The sequence below is a fragment of the Lycium ferocissimum genome, chromosome 9, assembly GCF_029784015.1.
Source record: "Lycium ferocissimum isolate CSIRO_LF1 chromosome 9, AGI_CSIRO_Lferr_CH_V1, whole genome shotgun sequence".
Classification (NCBI taxonomy): Eukaryota; Viridiplantae; Streptophyta; class Magnoliopsida; order Solanales; family Solanaceae; genus Lycium; species Lycium ferocissimum.
Window position 1 is genome coordinate 20,969,538 of NC_081350.1, and position 19,572 is coordinate 20,989,109.

The following is a 19,572-nucleotide window of genomic DNA, read 5'->3' on the forward strand; positions in this document are numbered from 1 at the left end:
TTAATTTGAATATGATTTTATTATAAATAGTTTTAACAAATCAAAAAAGTTTTGAGTTGAATTAGCACTGCTGTTTTTGAATTTATCCAAGTTTGTGGGAGTTTGAACGTAAAATGTTAAAGAATATGTTGAGATCCTTAATTTTCTTTTGAGATAAATAACTTTAGAGGAACTCAATATTGTATTAAATTAATTTGTTGTGTTCTTGCTCTTATTGCATTAACGGAGATTAAATTTCTTAAATATCGTATTTGCAAACTCTTATATGTATATAAATAATTCTCGTACTGTTATTAGTAAACTTAATTTGTGATAAATTGTGACAGATGGTGCGGGTTCTTATTGTATTAATCCGATGTTGTATTAGTTAGATGTCATATTTGCAAACTCTTATTTTCAATACAATTTTCATAATATGTCATTGAACTTAATTTATAAACAAATGGCATAGGTGATGCCGGAATTGGCTAATTAGCATATGTCTTCTTATTGTAAAGTCAGACCTCTCTATAACAAAGATCCGCATATAACAACACCTCTATCTAACAACCAAATTTTTTCGGAACTGATTTTTTATATTATATTTTACTTTTCTATAATAGCATTTTACCTGTAACAGCAACAACCAACTTTATAACAGTACGGTCTTTGTAAAATTACCTCCCATATAATAGCTATCTTTATTTTTTGGTAACATAATAATTAACGATCTTCATAAAAATAGAATATTTATGATTACCAATAATAAAGTAGACATTTTGACCAAATATTTGATCCTTTAGTACACTATTTATGACCAAAATTATTACATGAATATATAATTTTCATCATTTAAATATTTTCTTTTGCTATACAAAGTGTGATTAAGCTTAGAATTTGACAATTAAAAATGAAGAACTAAATTTTATGTATCTATTTTGCCTATAACGGCGAAAAGTTATTTGAATGTCAATGATGTTATAGGTATATAACAACCATTCTCTATAACAACAAAAAAATTTCGGACCCAACAATGCTGTTATAGAGAAATTTGACTGTACAACTAATAAAACAAATGATAATATTTAATTCATTGTTAACCAAGATGTCTAATATACACAAGAAGATGGATGAAATGAATTTAACTGGTAATAGAGAATATATATTTTGGCTTATTGCTTAAAATTGCATTATTTCTCGTGTACTCGGGGTTGAATGTGTTGGGCTGGATTTTCTTTCCTCATTTGATATCAATTTTTAAAATCTACAGTGTTAGAACAATTGATAGTATTATGATTGAAGTTCAGAGAAAAAAATTAATCAAAAAGTAAAGACTAATTTTTTAAATTACAAAATTAAAACCATTAGTACTATTTATTCTTATTTTGATTTGCTTTAATCACGCGCAAATTTCCTAGTTAGTTAATGAAACATGATTGTCTATTAATGCCACATGAAACTCTGATTACGTGTTCCGCTTATATTAACGTTTAAACTATTAATGTGACCGGATGCTGTTTGATTCCATTGATTAGTGTCATAAAACAGTGTACCATTCGTGCTTGACAAAAAAGTAAGTGGAAATTCCTTTTAATTTTTATACTGTCCAAATTTTAAGTATCTAAAAATTATGTGGACCTGTCTCCAATTTCCAAAAAGAGCACACGTGGGTAATTACTATGGCCATGAGAAATTTTCACTTTTCCCGAAAGATATTTTTACGTTATTTAAAAATCAAAGATTTGGTCATAAAAATTACGCATACAAATTTGAAAAACACCTAAAAATCTTATTTTTACTTTTTTTTTTTTTTTTTTTTTTTTCACTTTTAGTATAATTAAATAACCAAATATTCTTATCAACTATAACCAAACACAACTCCAACTTTAAAATTCTATATAAAGTGAAAAATATTTGATTTTCCTTGCCAAACGCCTACTTAGATTAAATTCGAACTATTGTAAACCGGCTGCCTGTAATGCATGGTGACGCGACCACTTTCTGTGAGGAGTCTTTATCAAACAAATCCCTACCGTCGGATAAAAAAATGTCGGCCGAATGTTCGGTCTTCAACAAAAGGCAACAGTTCCATGACATAATGAACTTTATATGCTTTTTCTCCCTTTCGCCCCCTTCCATTCCTTTTCTTTGGCTACTTTTAGTCTTGTTTTTTCTTTCTTTTAATTTTAATAATTTGTTAATAAGTAATATTTTTCTTGTCCTAATTTGTTTGATTACATCTAGCTGAACACAAAATTTCTTAAAAAACTTTCAATTTATATGCCTTTTATTTACACATTAGATAGTTTGCTACCATCTGTTTAAATTTGACGAATAGAGTTATTTAATAATTTATGACGAAGAAAATTGGCACTATACTATGATGAATTAATAAAGTGTGAGCATCTATTGACTTAGAACATTATCATTGTCAAACATTAAAGATATACCCTCTCCGTTTCAATTTATGTGAACCCATTTGACTGAGCACGGAGTTTAAGAAAGAAGAGAAGACTTTTAAATTTGTGATCCTAAATAAGTCACATAAATTTTGTGTGGCTATAAATCATTGCATAAAAGTAAAGTGTATCTAAATATAGAAATATGTTATTCTTTGTGGCATGGACTAATAAAAAATAAGTTCACATAAATTGAAACAGAGGGAGTATAAAATATTAAAAATAATTTATAGTAGGGTTGACACTTCACACAAGTATTGCCTCCTTGAGATAATAAAATAGAAATGCAAATAAAGAATTTTCAATATATTTTCGAAATGGATAAAAAAGAAGGCAAAATTGAATCAAGACGGACAGACTATTGATATTCGTCGATGAAAAAATTAAGCTAGGAAAAAAAAGAAAAGAAAAGGTGCGATCGCATAGATAGAAGAGAGAGAAGGAGAGGCGTGTGACTCTAAAAAACTGTTTGATTCTTAAGTTGAGGGATTGAAAATCTCGCCGGGGAATTTGGTCGAAGTATTTAAGGATGGTGAATTCAATGGTGGAAAGAGCAACGAGCGATATGCTGATAGGTCCTGATTGGGCTATGAATCTCGAGATCTGCGATATTTGCAATCACGATCCTGCGTATATATTCCCTTCTCTTTCCTTCCTCGCTTTTTATTTTTTATTTTTGGTTTATATGATTTGAGTAATATCACAGAGTTGACTCTAAGTGTAACTAACTGAATTTCCAAGTTAGATGTACTAGCACTTGAGTAGTTGCTCGTGAGTTGAGTTGTTGAAGACTTACAAAACTTTAGATGAATGTAAATTATAATGGCAATTGTCTTATTTACCAAAAAAGGAGAAACTATTGGGGATTGTTTTAGGAGAGGTAGAGGTAGGCTGAAGAAGTATGGGGGAGATGTGATTAGACATGACATGACGCAGCTTCAGCCGACGACCGAGGACACGGCTTTGAGTTGTTGAAGACTTACAATACTTTAGATGAATGTATAATATAATGGCAGTTGTCCTATTTATCTAAAAGGAAAAACTAATAGTACCTCTGCTGAGGATTTCTTGAAAAAACTGTTAATTAGATGAGGTGATTGATTAGGAAGTCAGGGGAGTACAAGCTACACTATGCAAAAAGGAACTGGAGGATTTTGTTGTTATCTCCTGCTAAATATGTAATTACTTTTGCACTGCCTACCAGTGAGCTTTAGTCTTTAGGTCTCTCTGGGTAGTCAAAGTCTAGTTTAGGGTTTGCGTATTATTTTGTGTGGGAAAAATATCCTTGTGAGCTGCCCCCAGGGTGTGGCCTAGTGTGAGGTCTCAGTTTCAAATCCCAGCAGAAACAAAAAACAATAGGTGATTTCTTCCCATCTGTCCTAGCCTTGGTGGACAGAGTTATCTGGTACTTGTTGTTGGTGGGAGGTGGCTGGCCCCGACACCACAATATTAAAAAAAAATTGTCCTTGTGAGTTCTTAGGTGTTGACATGATGAACGAAATGGCCCTTCTTAGTCGTAACTTCATTTTTCTTTGTATCTTATGCTATCCAATGCATTATTTTCCTTAAAAACTCTGATGAGCTACTCCTCCGAATATACATGATAATTCTCGAAGCTATGGCGTTTCTTTGTCGATTGGGTCTGAAAATAGCGTTGTATAATCTGTTGTTTATATGTATTGTGTAGCATCGGATTTATCCTCTCCTTGTGCCAATGGTGCGTGCAAGGAGATATAGCTGTTCCATAAACTGAAACAGTTGGCCTACCAGCCCATTGAATTCTTATAATTGTTGCCTTAGTGTCAAATGGTACTCCCAATATCCTAAAAGATAGATCATTTTTACTTATCAAACCCAAAACCCTTTTTTAATATGTTTTCTGACCGTGTTGTCAAAGGTGCGTTTGAGCCCTAAATGTAGCCAACTGTAAGGTGTTGTTTGAGTGAAAATGCCATTAAGGCTGCATCTTAGCCAAGGAAAACCAAACCAATGTTTTGTTTGAGAACACTATTAATTATTGAAGTTACTGTAAGGTGTTGTTTCAGTGAAAATGCCATTAAGGCGTGCATCTTAGCAAAGGAAAACCAACCAATGTTTTGTTTGAGAACACTATTAATTATTGAAGTTACATGAGTTCTGACTTGGAAAAGATGGCAATGGATAACGAATTTAGCCGAAACAAAGCGTTGTATTAATCGTGAAGAAATGCTAGAAATGAATAAGTCTCTGCCAACTCCATGATTTTTGCGGATGCTAAACTTGCCTAGACCAATTGCGTTTGGGAATCATCTCCACGTTTGTCCATTTTGTCTTAGGTCCAGAACTTCATGTCTTCATCAACCACACGGTTGGAATCGTGAACTGGATCAGCATGTTGTTTCTGTGTGATTCCTTTCAATCGCGGAGATGAATGGAAGTCTTCTCCTTATTTTTCCCTTTTCCCCATTTTTTAATTCTCTGATTTTTCAACTTTTTGCTGAAAACATGATCTTCCTTCAATCTTTTTGATACAATTCTTCGTCTTTTGTTCCTTTTGAGTTCATAGACCTTGAAACCAACAAAATAAGTTAGTTATGCTGTTGAACCTTTACTTAAAGAAGCTACAACTCAAGTAAAAGATGGCTTTACAAGGTGGATCTTGGAACAGAAACAAGAATTACTTCAAATTTGAAAATTGGTGGTTAGGTACTGAAGGCTTTTCTGATAGAGTCAAGGAATGGTGGAACTCTTTTAATTTCAGAGGAAGACCTGATTTCATATTAGCTTCTAAGCTAAAAGCTCTTAAAATTAAGCTAAAGGAGTGGAGTAGAAGTGAGCAAGGAAACTTGGGTGCACAAAGGAGATCCTTGTTAAGCAAAATAGCAAAGCTGGATGCAGTTCTTGAAGAAAGGAGGATGACAGAAGATGAGACAGTCAGAAAGGCAACATTGCTGATGGAGTATGAAGAGCTGATTAAAAAATGAAGAGATATCATGGAGACAAAAATCAAGATCTCTATGGTTAAAGGAAGGTGATAGAAATACGAAGTTCTTTCACAAGATGGCAAATGCACATAAAAGATACAACAATATTGATCAATTGCTTGTTCAAGGGGAAATAACGCAGGATCCAGCCAGGATTGAAGAAGAAATTGTTGGGTTATTATCAAAAGCTATTTTCAGAAACAACACAATGGAGACCTACTTGTGATTTTACTAACTGCCCAGTGTTGTCAGAGGAGGAGGAGGAGTCACTGCAAGGAAACTTTGAGGAAAGTGAAGTGCTGAAATGTTTAAAATTATGTGCAACTGATAAAGCACCTGGTCCAGATGGCTTCACCATGGGATTCTTCATCAAATGCTGGGAGGTGGTGAAGCAAGATATTATGAATACACGGCAAAATTTTCATGAACAAGGAATGTTTGAAAGAAGTTTCAATGCCACATTCATAGCTCTTATACTAAAGAAGAAAGGGGCTAAAGAGATGAGGGATTTCAGGCCAATTAGCTTGATTGGTAGCATTTACAAGATTCTATCTAAAATTCTCACTGAAAGATTGAAAATAGTGATGGATAAACTGGTAGACTCCCAACAAATGGCCTTCATCAAAGGAAGGCAAATCATGGATGCTGTTTTAATAGCCAATGAAGCAGTAGATTCCAGAATGAAGCAAAAGAAGCCTGGAATTTTGTGCAAACTTGATATTGAGAAAGCATATGACCATGTTAATTGGGGATATCTTCTGAGCTTATTGGAGTGTATGGGTTTTGGGCAAAAGTGGATACATTGGATCAAATACTGTATTTCAACAGTAAGCTTTTCAGTACTGATAAATGGGTCACCAGCAGGTTTTTTCAAAACTCAAAGAGGACTCAGGCTGGGAGATCCACTTTCACCTTTTCTGCTTCTGTTAGCTATGGAGGGTCTCAACGAAATGGTTAAAACTGGAAATTTCAATGGATGGATAAGAGGTTTTGATGTTGCAAGAGCTGGCCGGGAGAATATGGAGATTACTCACCTACAATATGCAGATGATACTCTCATATTTTGTGATGCAGAAGAAGAACAACTTAAAATCCTAAGGGTAATTCTGGTTTTATTTGAAGGATTTTCTGGTTTACATATCAATTGGAGGAAAAGTTTCTTATACCCGATCAATGAAGTGCCAAATATGGAGTTGTTGAATGCTATCTTAGGTGGTGAAATTGGTGATCTACCAACCACTTATCTTGGAATGCCTTTAGGAGCAAAGTCTAAATCCACAAGAATTTGGAACAGTGTGGTTGAGAAATGTGAGAAAAAACTGGCAAGATGGAAGACTCAATATCTATCCTTGGGTGGTAAATTGACACTTATTAATTCTGTTCTTGATGCTCTACCAACATACATGATGTCTTTGTTCCCTATCCCAACAGGGATTATCAAAAGGTTGGATGGCAGAAGGAGGAACTTTCTGTGGCAAGGGAACAAAGAAAGGAAAGAATATCATCTGGTGAAGTGGAAAGCTTTGTTAGTAGGGAAGAAATATGGAGGCTTAGGGATCAAGAATCTGAATGTTCATAGTAAAGCACTCAGAATGAAATGGTTATGGAAGTACAATAATGATAATGAGAATCAACTTTTGTGGGGGCAGGTCATCAGAGCTAAGTATGAAGAGGAGGATAATTGAAAGTGGTTACTACACCATATGGAGTAAGTTTATGGAGATCCATCAGAGCATTGTGGGATGAATTCAAGCTGAATACCAAGATAAAAGTGGGTAATGGGGTCAAGACTGATTTCTGGAAGGATGTTTGGCATGAGGCAGGAAAGATGGCATCACTTTTCCCAGCCATACATAATCTTGTATTGCACCAGCAAAGGAGTATAGCAGATCATTGGACCCCTCAAGGATGGAGCTTTAATCTCAGGAGGCATTTAAATGACTTGGAAATTCCAAGGGTAGCTGAATTTTTTAGTACAATAGAGCAGTTCAGTGGACTGGAGACAGGGAAAGATGTGTTATGGTGGCAGGACAATAGCAAGGGAATCTTCAAGGTAAATTTAGCTTACAGATGGATGAATCAGGACAGTCAACAACCCAACAACTGGCCATGGAAACAAATTTGGAAAACAAAAATTCCACATAAAGTAGCATGCTTTATATGGTTACTAGCTAAGGAGGCAGTGTTGACACAAGAAAATTTGATGAGAAGAGGATTGCCACTATGCTCCAGGTGCTTTTGTGGTGATGATGCAGAGACAGTTAACCATCTATTCCTACATTGCAAGGTAACAGGACAACTATGGAGATTATTCTTAAATCTTAAGGGTATATCTTGGACTATGCCTGGAAGGATTACAGAGGCACTTCACAGCTGGGAGGAAGCAGGGTTGCAAGCAAAGAACAGAGGGAGATGGAGAATTGTCCCTGCTAGCATTTGGTGGACAATCTGGAAGGAGAGAAACTCTAGGTGTTTTGAAAATGTAGAAAATAGTATGCAGAAAATCAAGCTGAATTGTATTATGTTATTATGTTTTTGGTGTAATCAGGTCTATTCCAATGATACAGTCTCCATCATTGATGTATTAGATTCAATATAGGAGTAGGATCTCAGAAATTTGGAATACCTTTGTAAATATGGTTCAGTACAACCTATGTACTGTTTTGATCAGGATGAAATATAGATACAATTACCAATTTCAAAAAAAAAAAAAAAAAAAAAAAAACTCAAGTAAAAGACGTTAATTCCCTCGAACTTACACATTTGCTTATCCTCAAACAAAACAAAATAACAAGAGCATTTTACACATTAAGTACTTATGACTTCGGGTGGTATCAACAATTTACTTCAAGTCACTTGCATTCTGGACTAGTCTTTTTTTTTTGGACCTTGCCTAAACTAGGTGGACTAACTTAATGAAGATCATTGGTTTGATGTTGACTGCACCCATTTAACTGTGAGTGCACCTGAAAAACTTACCATCCCACAAAAAAAGAAAGAGTCTTGATTGCATCTGAAAGTGCAGCCTGTTCAAATGATTTTAAGTCTGTCCTTTAGCTGTATCTGCAGTACACGTGTTCCATGTTTGGACGTCCTTTTCTGGGCTCCAGAGGGTTTCACCTCATATGCACAGTTGATAATTTTATTACTCAGATTGAGGATAAATATTACGTGCATTAAATGGAAATCTGGGTATTGTGGAGAAGGAATTGAAGTTGCTTTGAAAAATATGACTTTCTGTGTGTCAACTCAAGTTCTGGTACTTAAAATTTTTGTTTTGTTGGTCAAAATATGAACCTGTAGATGGTATATTTTCTTAGCTCTTTTGGTTAACTGGCAGTGTGATCTTTAGACCTTTTGTAAATAATTTCTGTAATATTTCACATCTGTGGTGTTTCGGATTATTAACAAGATATAGCTTTACCTTTTCCCAAGAAGAAAAACATTAAATAGAGATCCAATGAAGTAGATTGTACTTGCATCATGTAGTGGTGCTCACGTTTCCTTGTCTTTTTAAATTTTCTCTCGTTTTATTGGGTTGTTGATAAAGGTGTGTGCTTTTACCTTTAAGATTGTTTAAAGTTGTTATTGATATTTATGTTCTTTTGTGGCTTTACCAGGCAAGCCAAAGATGTTGTGAAAGGAATAAAAAGACGTCTTGGTAGTAAGAATCCCAAAGTCCAACTTCTTGCTTTGACAGTAAGCTTCTAAAGCCATCAAAATTGATGCTTTAATACTTCATTCATATGGACTGTTAAGTCTCCAACTTTTGTGTTACTTTGTCATACTTTGTTTTGCGTAGGAGATGTTCAGGTGTTAAATTTATGCTACCTCTTTTCGTAAATTGTTTCATGTTCATCTACAAATTAGAAGGTTAAAGATATTATTCAGATTGCTGTACATTTTGGCTCTAGGGACACTACTAGTACTAAGGCTTTGTCCTTGAGATTTCTCTTGCTTTATTTGGTGGTTGTTACCTATAGATGTGACCTTAATATGTACCTAGCCAAACTTGCAATGAATTTACAACAGTTAGAGAATGCTACAGCTGTCCCTCATAGGTTGTGTTAGGGTTTCCACCCCAAAATGGTTTATGATGATCCTGAGTTACTCACCATTAAGGTTTGGAGGTGAATGTTTAGAATCTTTCACCTGGTAACAGAGTGAAACCTTGGTGAGTCTGTTTCCACAACTGCTCTCTCTTTATGTTCGATAAGTCTAGGCTTCTCCTTCCCTCAACTCAACTCATGGAGCTACTCCGGGTTTATACCTCCCTCAATTTAGTCTGTCAATCCACTAACATTACTCCAGGTCGACTCATTAGACTGTTGAGCCTAATCTATCTCCCTCGATTCTAGGCCCGCTACTGTTGAACCTCTTTTCTCTCTTCTTTCAAAAAAGCGGCCAAAATTCCACGTGCGGAAGGGTGCTGAAGAATCCTGTACTTGTATCTCATTGTAGTGTAAGGGTTTCCAAAGGGGTTTATATGATCTCGAGCTACTTGACCCATTTCCTTAAAGCTTAAGTCAAATTATAGTAAAGATTGTTCATTCCACGGGGATTGGCTTCTTTTCTGAACAAAATAGTTGTGAAACCACTATATAAGAAATCGATTTAAGTTGGCCATTTTCTACAACTAGAAGAAATTTTCTGGGCAAGCCAATATAATACTTGGAAAGAAAAGTTTCAGCAATAAGAAATAATTGATTGATGAAGATAAGGCTGGGATCTTGGTTTCACTTGATGTTGGAAACTAATGTCAAGTAATTTATTTTCCTCTGTCATTCTCACTTTGATATGACTGCCCCTCTCAATCACGTTCAACTATTACAAGTTATCTAATTAAATGCACTCCTTGCTGTTATACATCTAGTTGAACTCTTGTGATGCATTAAAGTAGAGAAAGCTTTACCATTTGGTTGGGTTTATAGAATTGTACAGGACTCCTTTCAGTTATCTTTATAACCACAAGTAGATTCATACAATATTTTCCCCTTTCTGTTAATATCTAGTGAGCAAAGGAAAACATGATTCAGTAGATTTATGTGGAAAATTGATAAGTTCACTTTTCCTTAACTCCTACAAGATTTGGACATAAAAACTGTATCTCAAAGTAGGCATGTCTTAGCATTCAAATACATATATATTTTCACTCTGTCAACCTGTAAGCTTTAAGAGTCTTTAGTTGCCTAAATGTCCCTTCATTAATAGTGTGACCTTATGAGAGAGAGTGAAAATTTTCATGTCATCTTTTAAGTTTCTAAAAATCATGAAGGAATACTGAAGTTTGGTTTACTGTTGCTTTAACATTTTTTAACTCAGAACTCCAGCCTATCAAATCAATAAGTTGATTGGACATTATAATTTGAGTTTCCATTTTTCAGCTGTTGGAAACAATTGTGAAGAATTGTGGGGATATTGTCCATATGCATGTTGCTGAGAAAGATCTCCTTCATGAGATGGTGAAAATTGTAAAAAAGAAGGTAACTTTTTGCTGACTCTCAAATTCCCCTATGTCTTCGTTGAACTTTTTTCTCTCTTCACAAAGTTAAGGCATCTTTATGTACTGTTTTGTAACAGCAACCTGACTTGCATGTCAAGGAAAAAGTGTTAATTTTGATAGACACATGGCAAGAAGCATTTGGAGGACCAAGGGCAAGATATCCACAATTTTATGGGGCATACCAGGAGTTGCTGGTAAGTCTTCCTACTGGTTTTAATTTGTGTATCTGCATTTGATAGTTATTCATGTCATTTGTAGGTATCTAAACAATTAAGAAAAGAAACTGGGTCAATTGGTGATAGTTCAGTTTTCATGTCATCCAATCAGCAACTACTTAGTATAGGGTCCAGTTGCAGCATAGTAGTTGTTGGAGGAATGCGTATATCCAAACAGTTCAATGGTTGCTAAAATTCCAATATAGATGCTTATTGAACCAAGCTTCCAGCTTCCACCACACGTAGTTTGTTCATTCACAGTTGTCATGCCATGTCATTCCTTTAGTATTTTGTTGCTTCTCAAAAGGGAGTTTTAAACATATTGCTTGATAGTTATTCATGTCATTTGTAGGTATCTAAACAATTAAGAAAAGAAACTGGGTCAATTGGTGATAGTTCAGTTTTCATGTCATCCAATCAGCAACTACTTAGTATAGGGTCCAGTTGCAGCATAGTAGTTGTTGGAGGAATGCGTATATCCAAACAGTTCAATGGTTGCTAAAATTCCAATATAGATGCTTATTGAACCAAGCTTCCAGCTTCCACCACACATAGTTTGTTCATTCACAGTTGTCATGCCATGTCATTCTTTTAGTATTTTGTTGCTTCTCAAAAGGGAGTTTTAAACATATTGCTTGACGTTTCAGCGCATTGGAGCTGTATTCCCTCAGAGATCTGAGAAATCAGCCCCTGTGTTCACACCTCCCCAAACACATCCACTGGCTTCATACCCACAGAATCTCCGGAATCCTGAATCTGGACAGGAAGCAGCTGAGACTTCTGCAGAGGCTGAATATCCAGCCTTGAGGTGAATCTTTTATATCTAATAAGTCATTTTTCTATGGTTTCTTTCTCTGTTTTTTCTTGTCCTGTTGCGGAGCTATCAGCAAGTGCAGTTAGTATAATTGATATTGAAAAGCGAGAATGGAGAGCCAGTCTAGGAGAATACTTCTCCTACTTGTCCCTGCGCAACTTTTTGATGAGCAGTTTCTTAGTGAATACCTTGACATATTTTGATGGTTGAGCAATGCCTCAACCGAATGTAAATTTAGGCAGTTGATAAGTATACACATGTTTAAAGTCAACGGAAAACCATCACTTGATGACAGTGCAACAAAGAATTGAAGAGAACTTAGGATTAATTTCCTCTATCGGCAATGATACTCTCTTATTGCCCAAAATGTAACCCTTAGGACTGATTGCTGGTATGTCATATATCTTATTGTGCAATGTCTGCTTGAACTGCCAAAGATTATAGGGTCTTGATCCAAGTTCACTGAGTTGATCTAAAATCTCTGGTAGAATTGAAAAGCGGGAGGATCATAGCAGGTACACTGTAGGATTCTGTTGGATCACTAATGGGTTTTTAGGATCAGTAGTAGTCTCCTACTACTTCGCCAGTTATACTAGTTTTCTTCATTTTGATGTATTTTGTGAAATCCAGATGTTAGATTTTATTTCAGAATTTATATTTGATATAGTATTTGTCTATGATTTTTGTTCTCTCTCTCTTCTGAAATGCATTATCATATCTAGACTTGATGTTACATGTTTAGACTAATTTGAGCTCATTTATGTTGGCCTTCAAGTGTCAATAATTGTTAGAACCTGTTTCTGGTAAGATCTAATGAGTCTACCATCCAAATTTAAAATGTGGTCCTGAGATCCCTGAAGTGATCCCATGTAGGATCCGCAGGAGAAAAACAAGTTATTTAGACCTGTCGTTAATTACTTTGGATTTCGTTTAAGGTTGACTTTTCTGCTAAACTTCTGAATCTGCACTCTATATGCCAATCTTCACACAGACTCACGTGTTATCCCCCCGCCATGTTATATTATTATGGTGGACGATGCATTTCTGTTTTGTAAAGGGAAGCAAGATGAGTGATTTGCAGCTGACGGTGAATGGCATTTAATACCCTATACCGCTTATCTTTCGGCTGCTAGGCTTGCTGTGGTAGTTAATGTTCATTTTCTTCTTTTTGTGTTGCTAGCTTGACAGAGATCCAAAATGCACGTGGTATCATGGATGTCCTTGCTGAAATGCTGAGTGCATTAGATCCTGAAAACAAAGAGGTAGAATCTTGCTCATAGCATCTATTACAACAACAACAACATATCCAGTGTAATCCCACAAGGTGGGGTCTCGGGAGGTTAGGATGTTATTGTACGCAGACCTTACCTCTACCTCATGGAGGTAGAGAGGCTGTTTCTTGAAGACCCTAGGCTCAAGCAGTGTTATCAAAAGCGAAAAGCGCAAAAAAGCTCTAAGGTCAGCTGGGGCTTTAAGCGCAAATAAAGCGTGGGCTTTAATGAAAAAGGTGCAATGGTGCAAAATATGTATATGTATATATATATATATATATTATCCAAGACATAATAATAATAAGCATGAATAACAAATACATAGACAAAGAAATTGTAAAAACATTACGATAAAGTGAAATATCACTTATCTAGTGTCACCTCTTCAAGAGAGGCTCATTGGCAAGGAAAGGTAAGTCTTAGAGCCTTGATGATGACACTGAAGCTCACATAGAGAGAGGCGAAGCGCTCAACATGTTTTTAGCCTCGATTCAGGGCTTAAGCGCGCCTTTGACAACACTGACTTAAGTAACTAAAAACAAAGCAATTTTAAAAATAACATACAAAAGCAAAGGAGACATAGCGAATAATGACAAAATCATTACATAGCATTCTGGAAAAAGAACATTAACAACAACAAAATAATGCGAATAACAACAAAATAATGCGATAATCGAAGCAAAGAAACAACAGGTATTAGTAGAAATCGAAGGCCAAGAAACTAGGATTTTCTATTAAGGGTATTATTCAACATTTAAGATATTCTTACTCTGATGCAAATTGGGCAGGCAAAAAAAGTCGCGGCATAGTGTTGTCAACTCACATAGTCCCACACTTGCACCTTAGAGAAATATTTACCTCTAAGTAGAATGCTGGATATTTAGTGTTGAACTTCCCTAAATTTATTTTAGGTTTTCTTTTGTGCTGAAATTTTATCTTTTTTTTTTTTTTTGGCTGAGTTGGCGCTCTTTGTTCACTATGATAATGTCTTTGCTTGTCGGCTTACAGGGGCTGAAACAAGAGGTGATTGTTGATTTGGTTGAACAATGTCGCACCTACAAGCAAAGAGTAGTACACCTTGTAAACTCAACTACGTAAGGCCTTGTTTTACTCAGACTACTTCTCGTTAAGTGCCTTTCCCTAAAATCTTGATACATTTGTCAAAAATTTAGATTTTGTTGGTACTATATCCGTATTGGAAGTGAACTGATGGGGAGATTAGGGTCCCGTTTGGACATATTAAAAATTATCCATTTTTCCAAAAAATATTATCAAATCAATGTTTGATTAACAAATTGTTACTCCTACAATTTCCCAACTCAAACTTGAAGTTCGTTTTAAAGTTTGAAAACGTGTTGCAAACCAGTTTTTCAAGTAATTTTCTTTTCTGAGCCTTATCCACTGTTTGCATTTGCAGTTTAGCATGTTCTGTTGGGAAAATGAGAGCAGGAGGGGGGAGTGTTTGTTTGTTTTTTTTTTTTTTTTTCTGAATTAATTGATTAGTGTCTTTTCTTTCTTTTTATGCTGAAGTAATAGATTTCATTTTATTTGTTTATTTATGTGTTACGCAGTTAAGAATTCCTTTTTCTAGTAAAAGAGCTTAAGTTTAAATAAAAAGTTGAAGCTTCTGACTCATACTCCCTCCGTCCCATAAGAAGTGTCACCTTAGCCAAAAACATGCATATTAAGACATCAATGATGAAGTGTGAAGTTTACCAAATTACCTTTATGTAAAAAAAAAAAACTTTTTCCTCTTGATGATTAGAGCATGCACAAGTAGTCCATCTTTTGACATTGGGAATCCAATCATCATCATTTAGAATGCTACTACTACTTTCATCCAAGGGCAAAGTTGGAAAAAACTAGTCAATATATGCATTGATTTCCTAAGGTGACACTTATTATGGGACAAAATTTTTTGGCTAAGGTGACATTTATTATGGGACGGAGGGAGTATCACTTTGGTAAGTCATTGTCGGTAAGAGAAGTACAGGCTAACCGTCTTTAATGCCATCTCCTGTCATTATTTTTGCAGTAAAGTTCTAATAATTCAGTCAGGACAGCAATATTTATCAAGCATTACAATATGCTGGACTGGCCTTGATATTAAAGCTTAAATCGAATCTCTTATTCTTATTCTGGGCCTTTGCTATTTTTCCTCTCTGCTGTGCCATCTTTGTTATGAGCCATTTGGTTGTGATTCCTGTGGATCCTTATATATGCCTGATGCAGGGATGAATCACTGCTCTGCCAAGGGCTAGCACTTAATGATGAGTTGCAGCGTGTATTGGCCAAGCATGAAGCTATTGCTTCTGGAACTTCTGTTAAAGTGGAAAAGCCGAAATCTGAACCACCTCAACCACTTGTAAATGTTGATGCTCCACTTATTGACACCGGTGACGGCAAACAATCAGACCCAGGGTAAACAAGTATTATCTGTGTCATCCTCCTATTTGACCTCTGTATTTCCAAACTTCAATATGCTTGATTTACTTTCTTTTTGAGAGAGCTCATAGCTTCAATAGTATACGTGGATTTTCTAGATTGAAATATTAAATTTTAATTGCTTAAAATGAGTGACCTTAAAGTTATTATCATTTAGATTAGGACTTTTTAAAGGTTAAGAATTCCTTAATCTTTTGCTATTACAAGATCGATGAAGAATTACCAACTATGAGACTTTATTCTTTGCAATGTAGAATTTTCCTATTCAGTGCTAGGTGATTGTACTTTAAATAAGCTTTAACTTCCCCAAAGAAAAGGGGGAATATGATAGAAAATCCTGCGTATTCATGGGGAATATGATAGAAAATCCTGCGTATTCATTTTAGTTTTGAGTCGTAGACAGATGTGAAGCAATCTTAACGGTTACCAGTTTCAAAAAGATGTGAAGCAATCTTTTTCATCTAAGTCGCTTGGTGTGTTTTTCAGATCTACATCAAGTGCTAGCTTAGGGACACAGTTGCTTCTTCCTGCTCCTCCAGCCGCTAGCAGTCCATCAACAACAACAAAAGTTGACCCGAAAATTGATCTTCTAAGTGGAGATGATTTCGGCTCACCTACGACTGAGAATGTCCTGGCCCTTGTTCCCGTTGGTGGAGAACCTCAGCCTGCAAGTCCTATTTCACAGCAGAATGCCCTTGCTCTTGTTGACATGTTTTCATCACCCAGCAACTCGCAATCTCCATATTCAGCTGGGCAGGCGCATCCTTTGTCCCCTCAATTTCAACAACAGAGTTTCAATTCTACCCAGCCAGCTTTGTATCCGAATGGAAGTGTCCCTGGAACAACACATACACAAGGCTCTAATGTGGCCTGGAACGGACAGATATCGCAGCAACAGCAGTCATCTTCTCCAGTTTATGGTGCATTTCTTTGTCATTCTGTGTCATTCTGTTTTATCTCCAAAAAAAAATCTGCATGCATTCTGTTCGAGTATAAAGTTCTATAGAAATGTGTACTCTGTTAGCTATTGGTCGAATTTCGTCCTCAGTATTATTCTCTATTACCTGAAAAGACTGAGCAACCATTAGTTATATTAGCGAAGAGTTAAACAGGGTTATGCTGAAGTATTGCTGTGTTTGAAGTTGGTGTGCCTCATGTGTAGATCCCAATTTCTGTGCCTCATGTATTGCCTGAATTCTATGACCTCTTGCTCATTGAGTTTCTGAATTGTTACTCACATAGTGCTCGTCCAATTTTTGATTAGGCGGTCAAAGCAGTTCTTTTCCACCACCTCCATGGGAAGCTCAGGCAGCAGAGAATGGCCAAAATGTGGGGAATCCTCATGCTCAACCAATGCAAAATAATCAGTTATTGCCAGGTAGTCCACATGCTCTACCAATGCACAACAATCAGCTAATGTCCGGTAGTCCGAATGCTTTATCAATGCAAAATAACCAGCTGATGGCAGCTAACAGCCAGCAATTGGCTGGTGGTTCGCATGTTCATGGTATGTATGCACAACCAATTACTGGTGGACAGCCTGCCATGATGAACCAGGCTATGCAAAGCAATCAGATGGTAGGCTTGCATCCTCAACAAATCCAAGGTGGGCAATCGATGGGTATGTTTCCACAACAAATGGCACCTGGGCACATGGCTTATATGTATGCCCAACAACAAATGTATGGCAACCAAATGGCTGGTTATGGCTATGGTTATGCCCAACCACAGAACACACAATTTCTTAATCAGAGAATGTCTGGGCTCTCTGTGAGGGATGATGGAGTCCTAAATAATTCGTCCTATCCAGTTTCAACTCCTTCGTACATACCATCTGGAAAACCCTCAAAGCCGGAGGATAAACTATTTGGGGACCTTGTTGACATTTCAAAGTTCAAATCATCCAAAACTACTCCTGGCAGAGCTGGGAGCATGTGACAGTGACTGGTTTCTTCACCTTTCTTTTTTTCTTCAATATAATTCTCACGTCTATTTAGTAATCAAGCTTCTGTTGTTTGTTCTGATTCTTTCCTCAATACTTAATTTTGGCGCATTGTTCCTTTTAGTCCATACACATTTAATGGTTCTTTGTGAGAGTTTGTGTACATTTCTTGTAGAGAGTAAAACCAAGATCACAAAGAAAGGAAGTCGACGAACCTTTTTTGCCAGCTGGAATATGTATAGAATATCTCCATTTATGTTTGTCTTGTGCAGCTGGGTGCTGTTATTACTTATAATTTGTCATGCAGTTATTTGTGCTTTTACCTGGAAGTTCTTAGATGCGCTGTGAACCCCTGTACCAGTAAGAGCTTTATGGCTCACTAGGGAGACATTGCATGAATGCCTTGCCTGCAGAATTGTAATAGTAGGATAATCCATTGTTTGTTGAGCTACAACTGGGGAAGTCAAAGTTTTACAGTGTCTTCCGCTGTTCTCTGTTTTGGTATTTGTTTCTTTATACTCAATTCCTTTGCTTTAAATGGAAAATGAAGATATTATACTGCAGTGTTTAAACTGGTTGGTCGACTCCTCATGCTTCTGAAGTGTGATATTAACAAGTGCTTTTATCAGCCATTCATACTGCCCTTGAGGTGCATTAAGACCTCTCAAAGGTGTATTATCTTCTAGTTTGTAGGTCTTGAATAATTCATTTTGTGGAAAATTTGCCAGAATGATGTCGAGGATGAAGATGGTAGATAGTTTGCAGCTGCAAAGATATTCCCCAGATTTTACCATGCCGGGTGTATGTTTTCTACTCCCCGTTGACTATTGATCGACATTCTACTGGGGAATTTATGAGTCGAGACTGCAATTTCCCATCTTTTATATATGTAATTCATGCGCTTATGCTTCAGCTGCTCCTTGATATGTTAGAAATGGCATATACAAATTAGGTCTTTATACATACCAGTGTACTTGCCCACACTTCGCGTAGTGATAAAAAAAGAATCAAAAGTTTATTAATATCAAAACATGATGTATAAATTATAGAATGAAAGAATTTGTGAAAAATATATTCTAGGTTAAACACGAAAAACAAAAGAAATTTAAATTGATGTATGTAGAATTTAAATAAAAAATCATATATAAAATTCTAACATAAATTTAGTGTAGGACAAGAAATCTTCATGGGAAGAGGAAATTTAGATAAGATGAGAAAAAATTAATATGATAAGAAAGCATCTACAAGTACTAAATTTCTAGTCGCTTGTATATGATGAGAAAACTTAAACGAAGATTAATAAAAAAGTTAAATAAAAAGTAGGTTTTATTGAAAATTATTTCCAAACTTCTCTGATTAAAGCGATCTATTTAATCCAAATTAAAGTTTATAGGCCATTCGTCGTAAAATATAATCGTCTAAGATGAACTAGTACTTCTAAAAGGAAGTATTGAGTAAGTTTCACATAAGTACTGTAATTAAAAAGTACGTGAGTGAATATGCATTTAAGTCGTATCACTCGGTAATCCACAACTAAGGTGAGAAAATATGAAAATTTTGATGGAGAAATAAGAAACTTTGACTCTTAAATACAACGAAATTTACTGTCATATTGTCACGGTATTTCGCATCATCTAATTTGAATTGAGAAAATAAATACACACATAACTGTATAACATAATTTTTCCACTACATATTAGGAATATTTTTTCTTTCAATTAACTGTATAAATATACTAAAATCTCAAATAAACCCACGTCATTTGCACAACTTGCCAAATGAAATATTTAATCTGATAGATTAATTTTAAAAAAATACATTAAGATATAAAAAATGAATTTACCTAACACATAGCTGTGTAAATACTTAGAGAAAAAGATATATACAACACAAAAAAAAAAAAAAAAAAAACAATAAAAATAACTTAGGTTCCAAATTGATAAATCCTTCAATACGCTTGCCGACTTGTCTACTGCTAGTT

At 35.6% G+C, this 19,572-nt stretch overlaps 1 protein-coding gene across 1 annotated transcript; it reads left to right on the forward strand.

Annotated features, from left to right (window-relative positions):
• Positions 1-2,836: 2,836 nt before the first annotated feature.
• On the forward strand, positions 2,837-17,851 carry LOC132029864 (TOM1-like protein 9). The gene is made up of 10 exons (XM_059419247.1): positions 2,837-3,068; positions 9,022-9,100; positions 10,786-10,884; positions 10,982-11,098; positions 11,767-11,927; positions 13,114-13,195; positions 14,213-14,298; positions 15,437-15,625; positions 16,136-16,569; positions 16,914-17,851. The coding sequence occupies exons 1-10, from the start codon at positions 2,968-2,970 to the stop codon at positions 17,585-17,587; spliced, it is 2,022 nt and encodes a 673-aa protein (XP_059275230.1). The 5' UTR covers positions 2,837-2,967; the 3' UTR covers positions 17,588-17,851.
• The last annotated feature ends 1,721 nt before the right edge of the window (positions 17,852-19,572 follow it).

Excerpts from the sequence above, each read along its gene's own strand:
- LOC132029864 (XM_059419247.1), top strand. The coding sequence starts at position 2,968 with ATGGTGAATTCAATGGTGGAAAGAGCAACGAGCGATATGCTGATAGGT. Across the intron at positions 15,626-16,135 it reads GGCAAACAATCAGACCCAGG|ATCTACATCAAGTGCTAGCT; the intron begins GTAAACAAGTAT and ends TGTGTTTTTCAG. Across the intron at positions 16,570-16,913 it reads GTCATCTTCTCCAGTTTATG|GCGGTCAAAGCAGTTCTTTT; the intron begins GTGCATTTCTTT and ends ATTTTTGATTAG.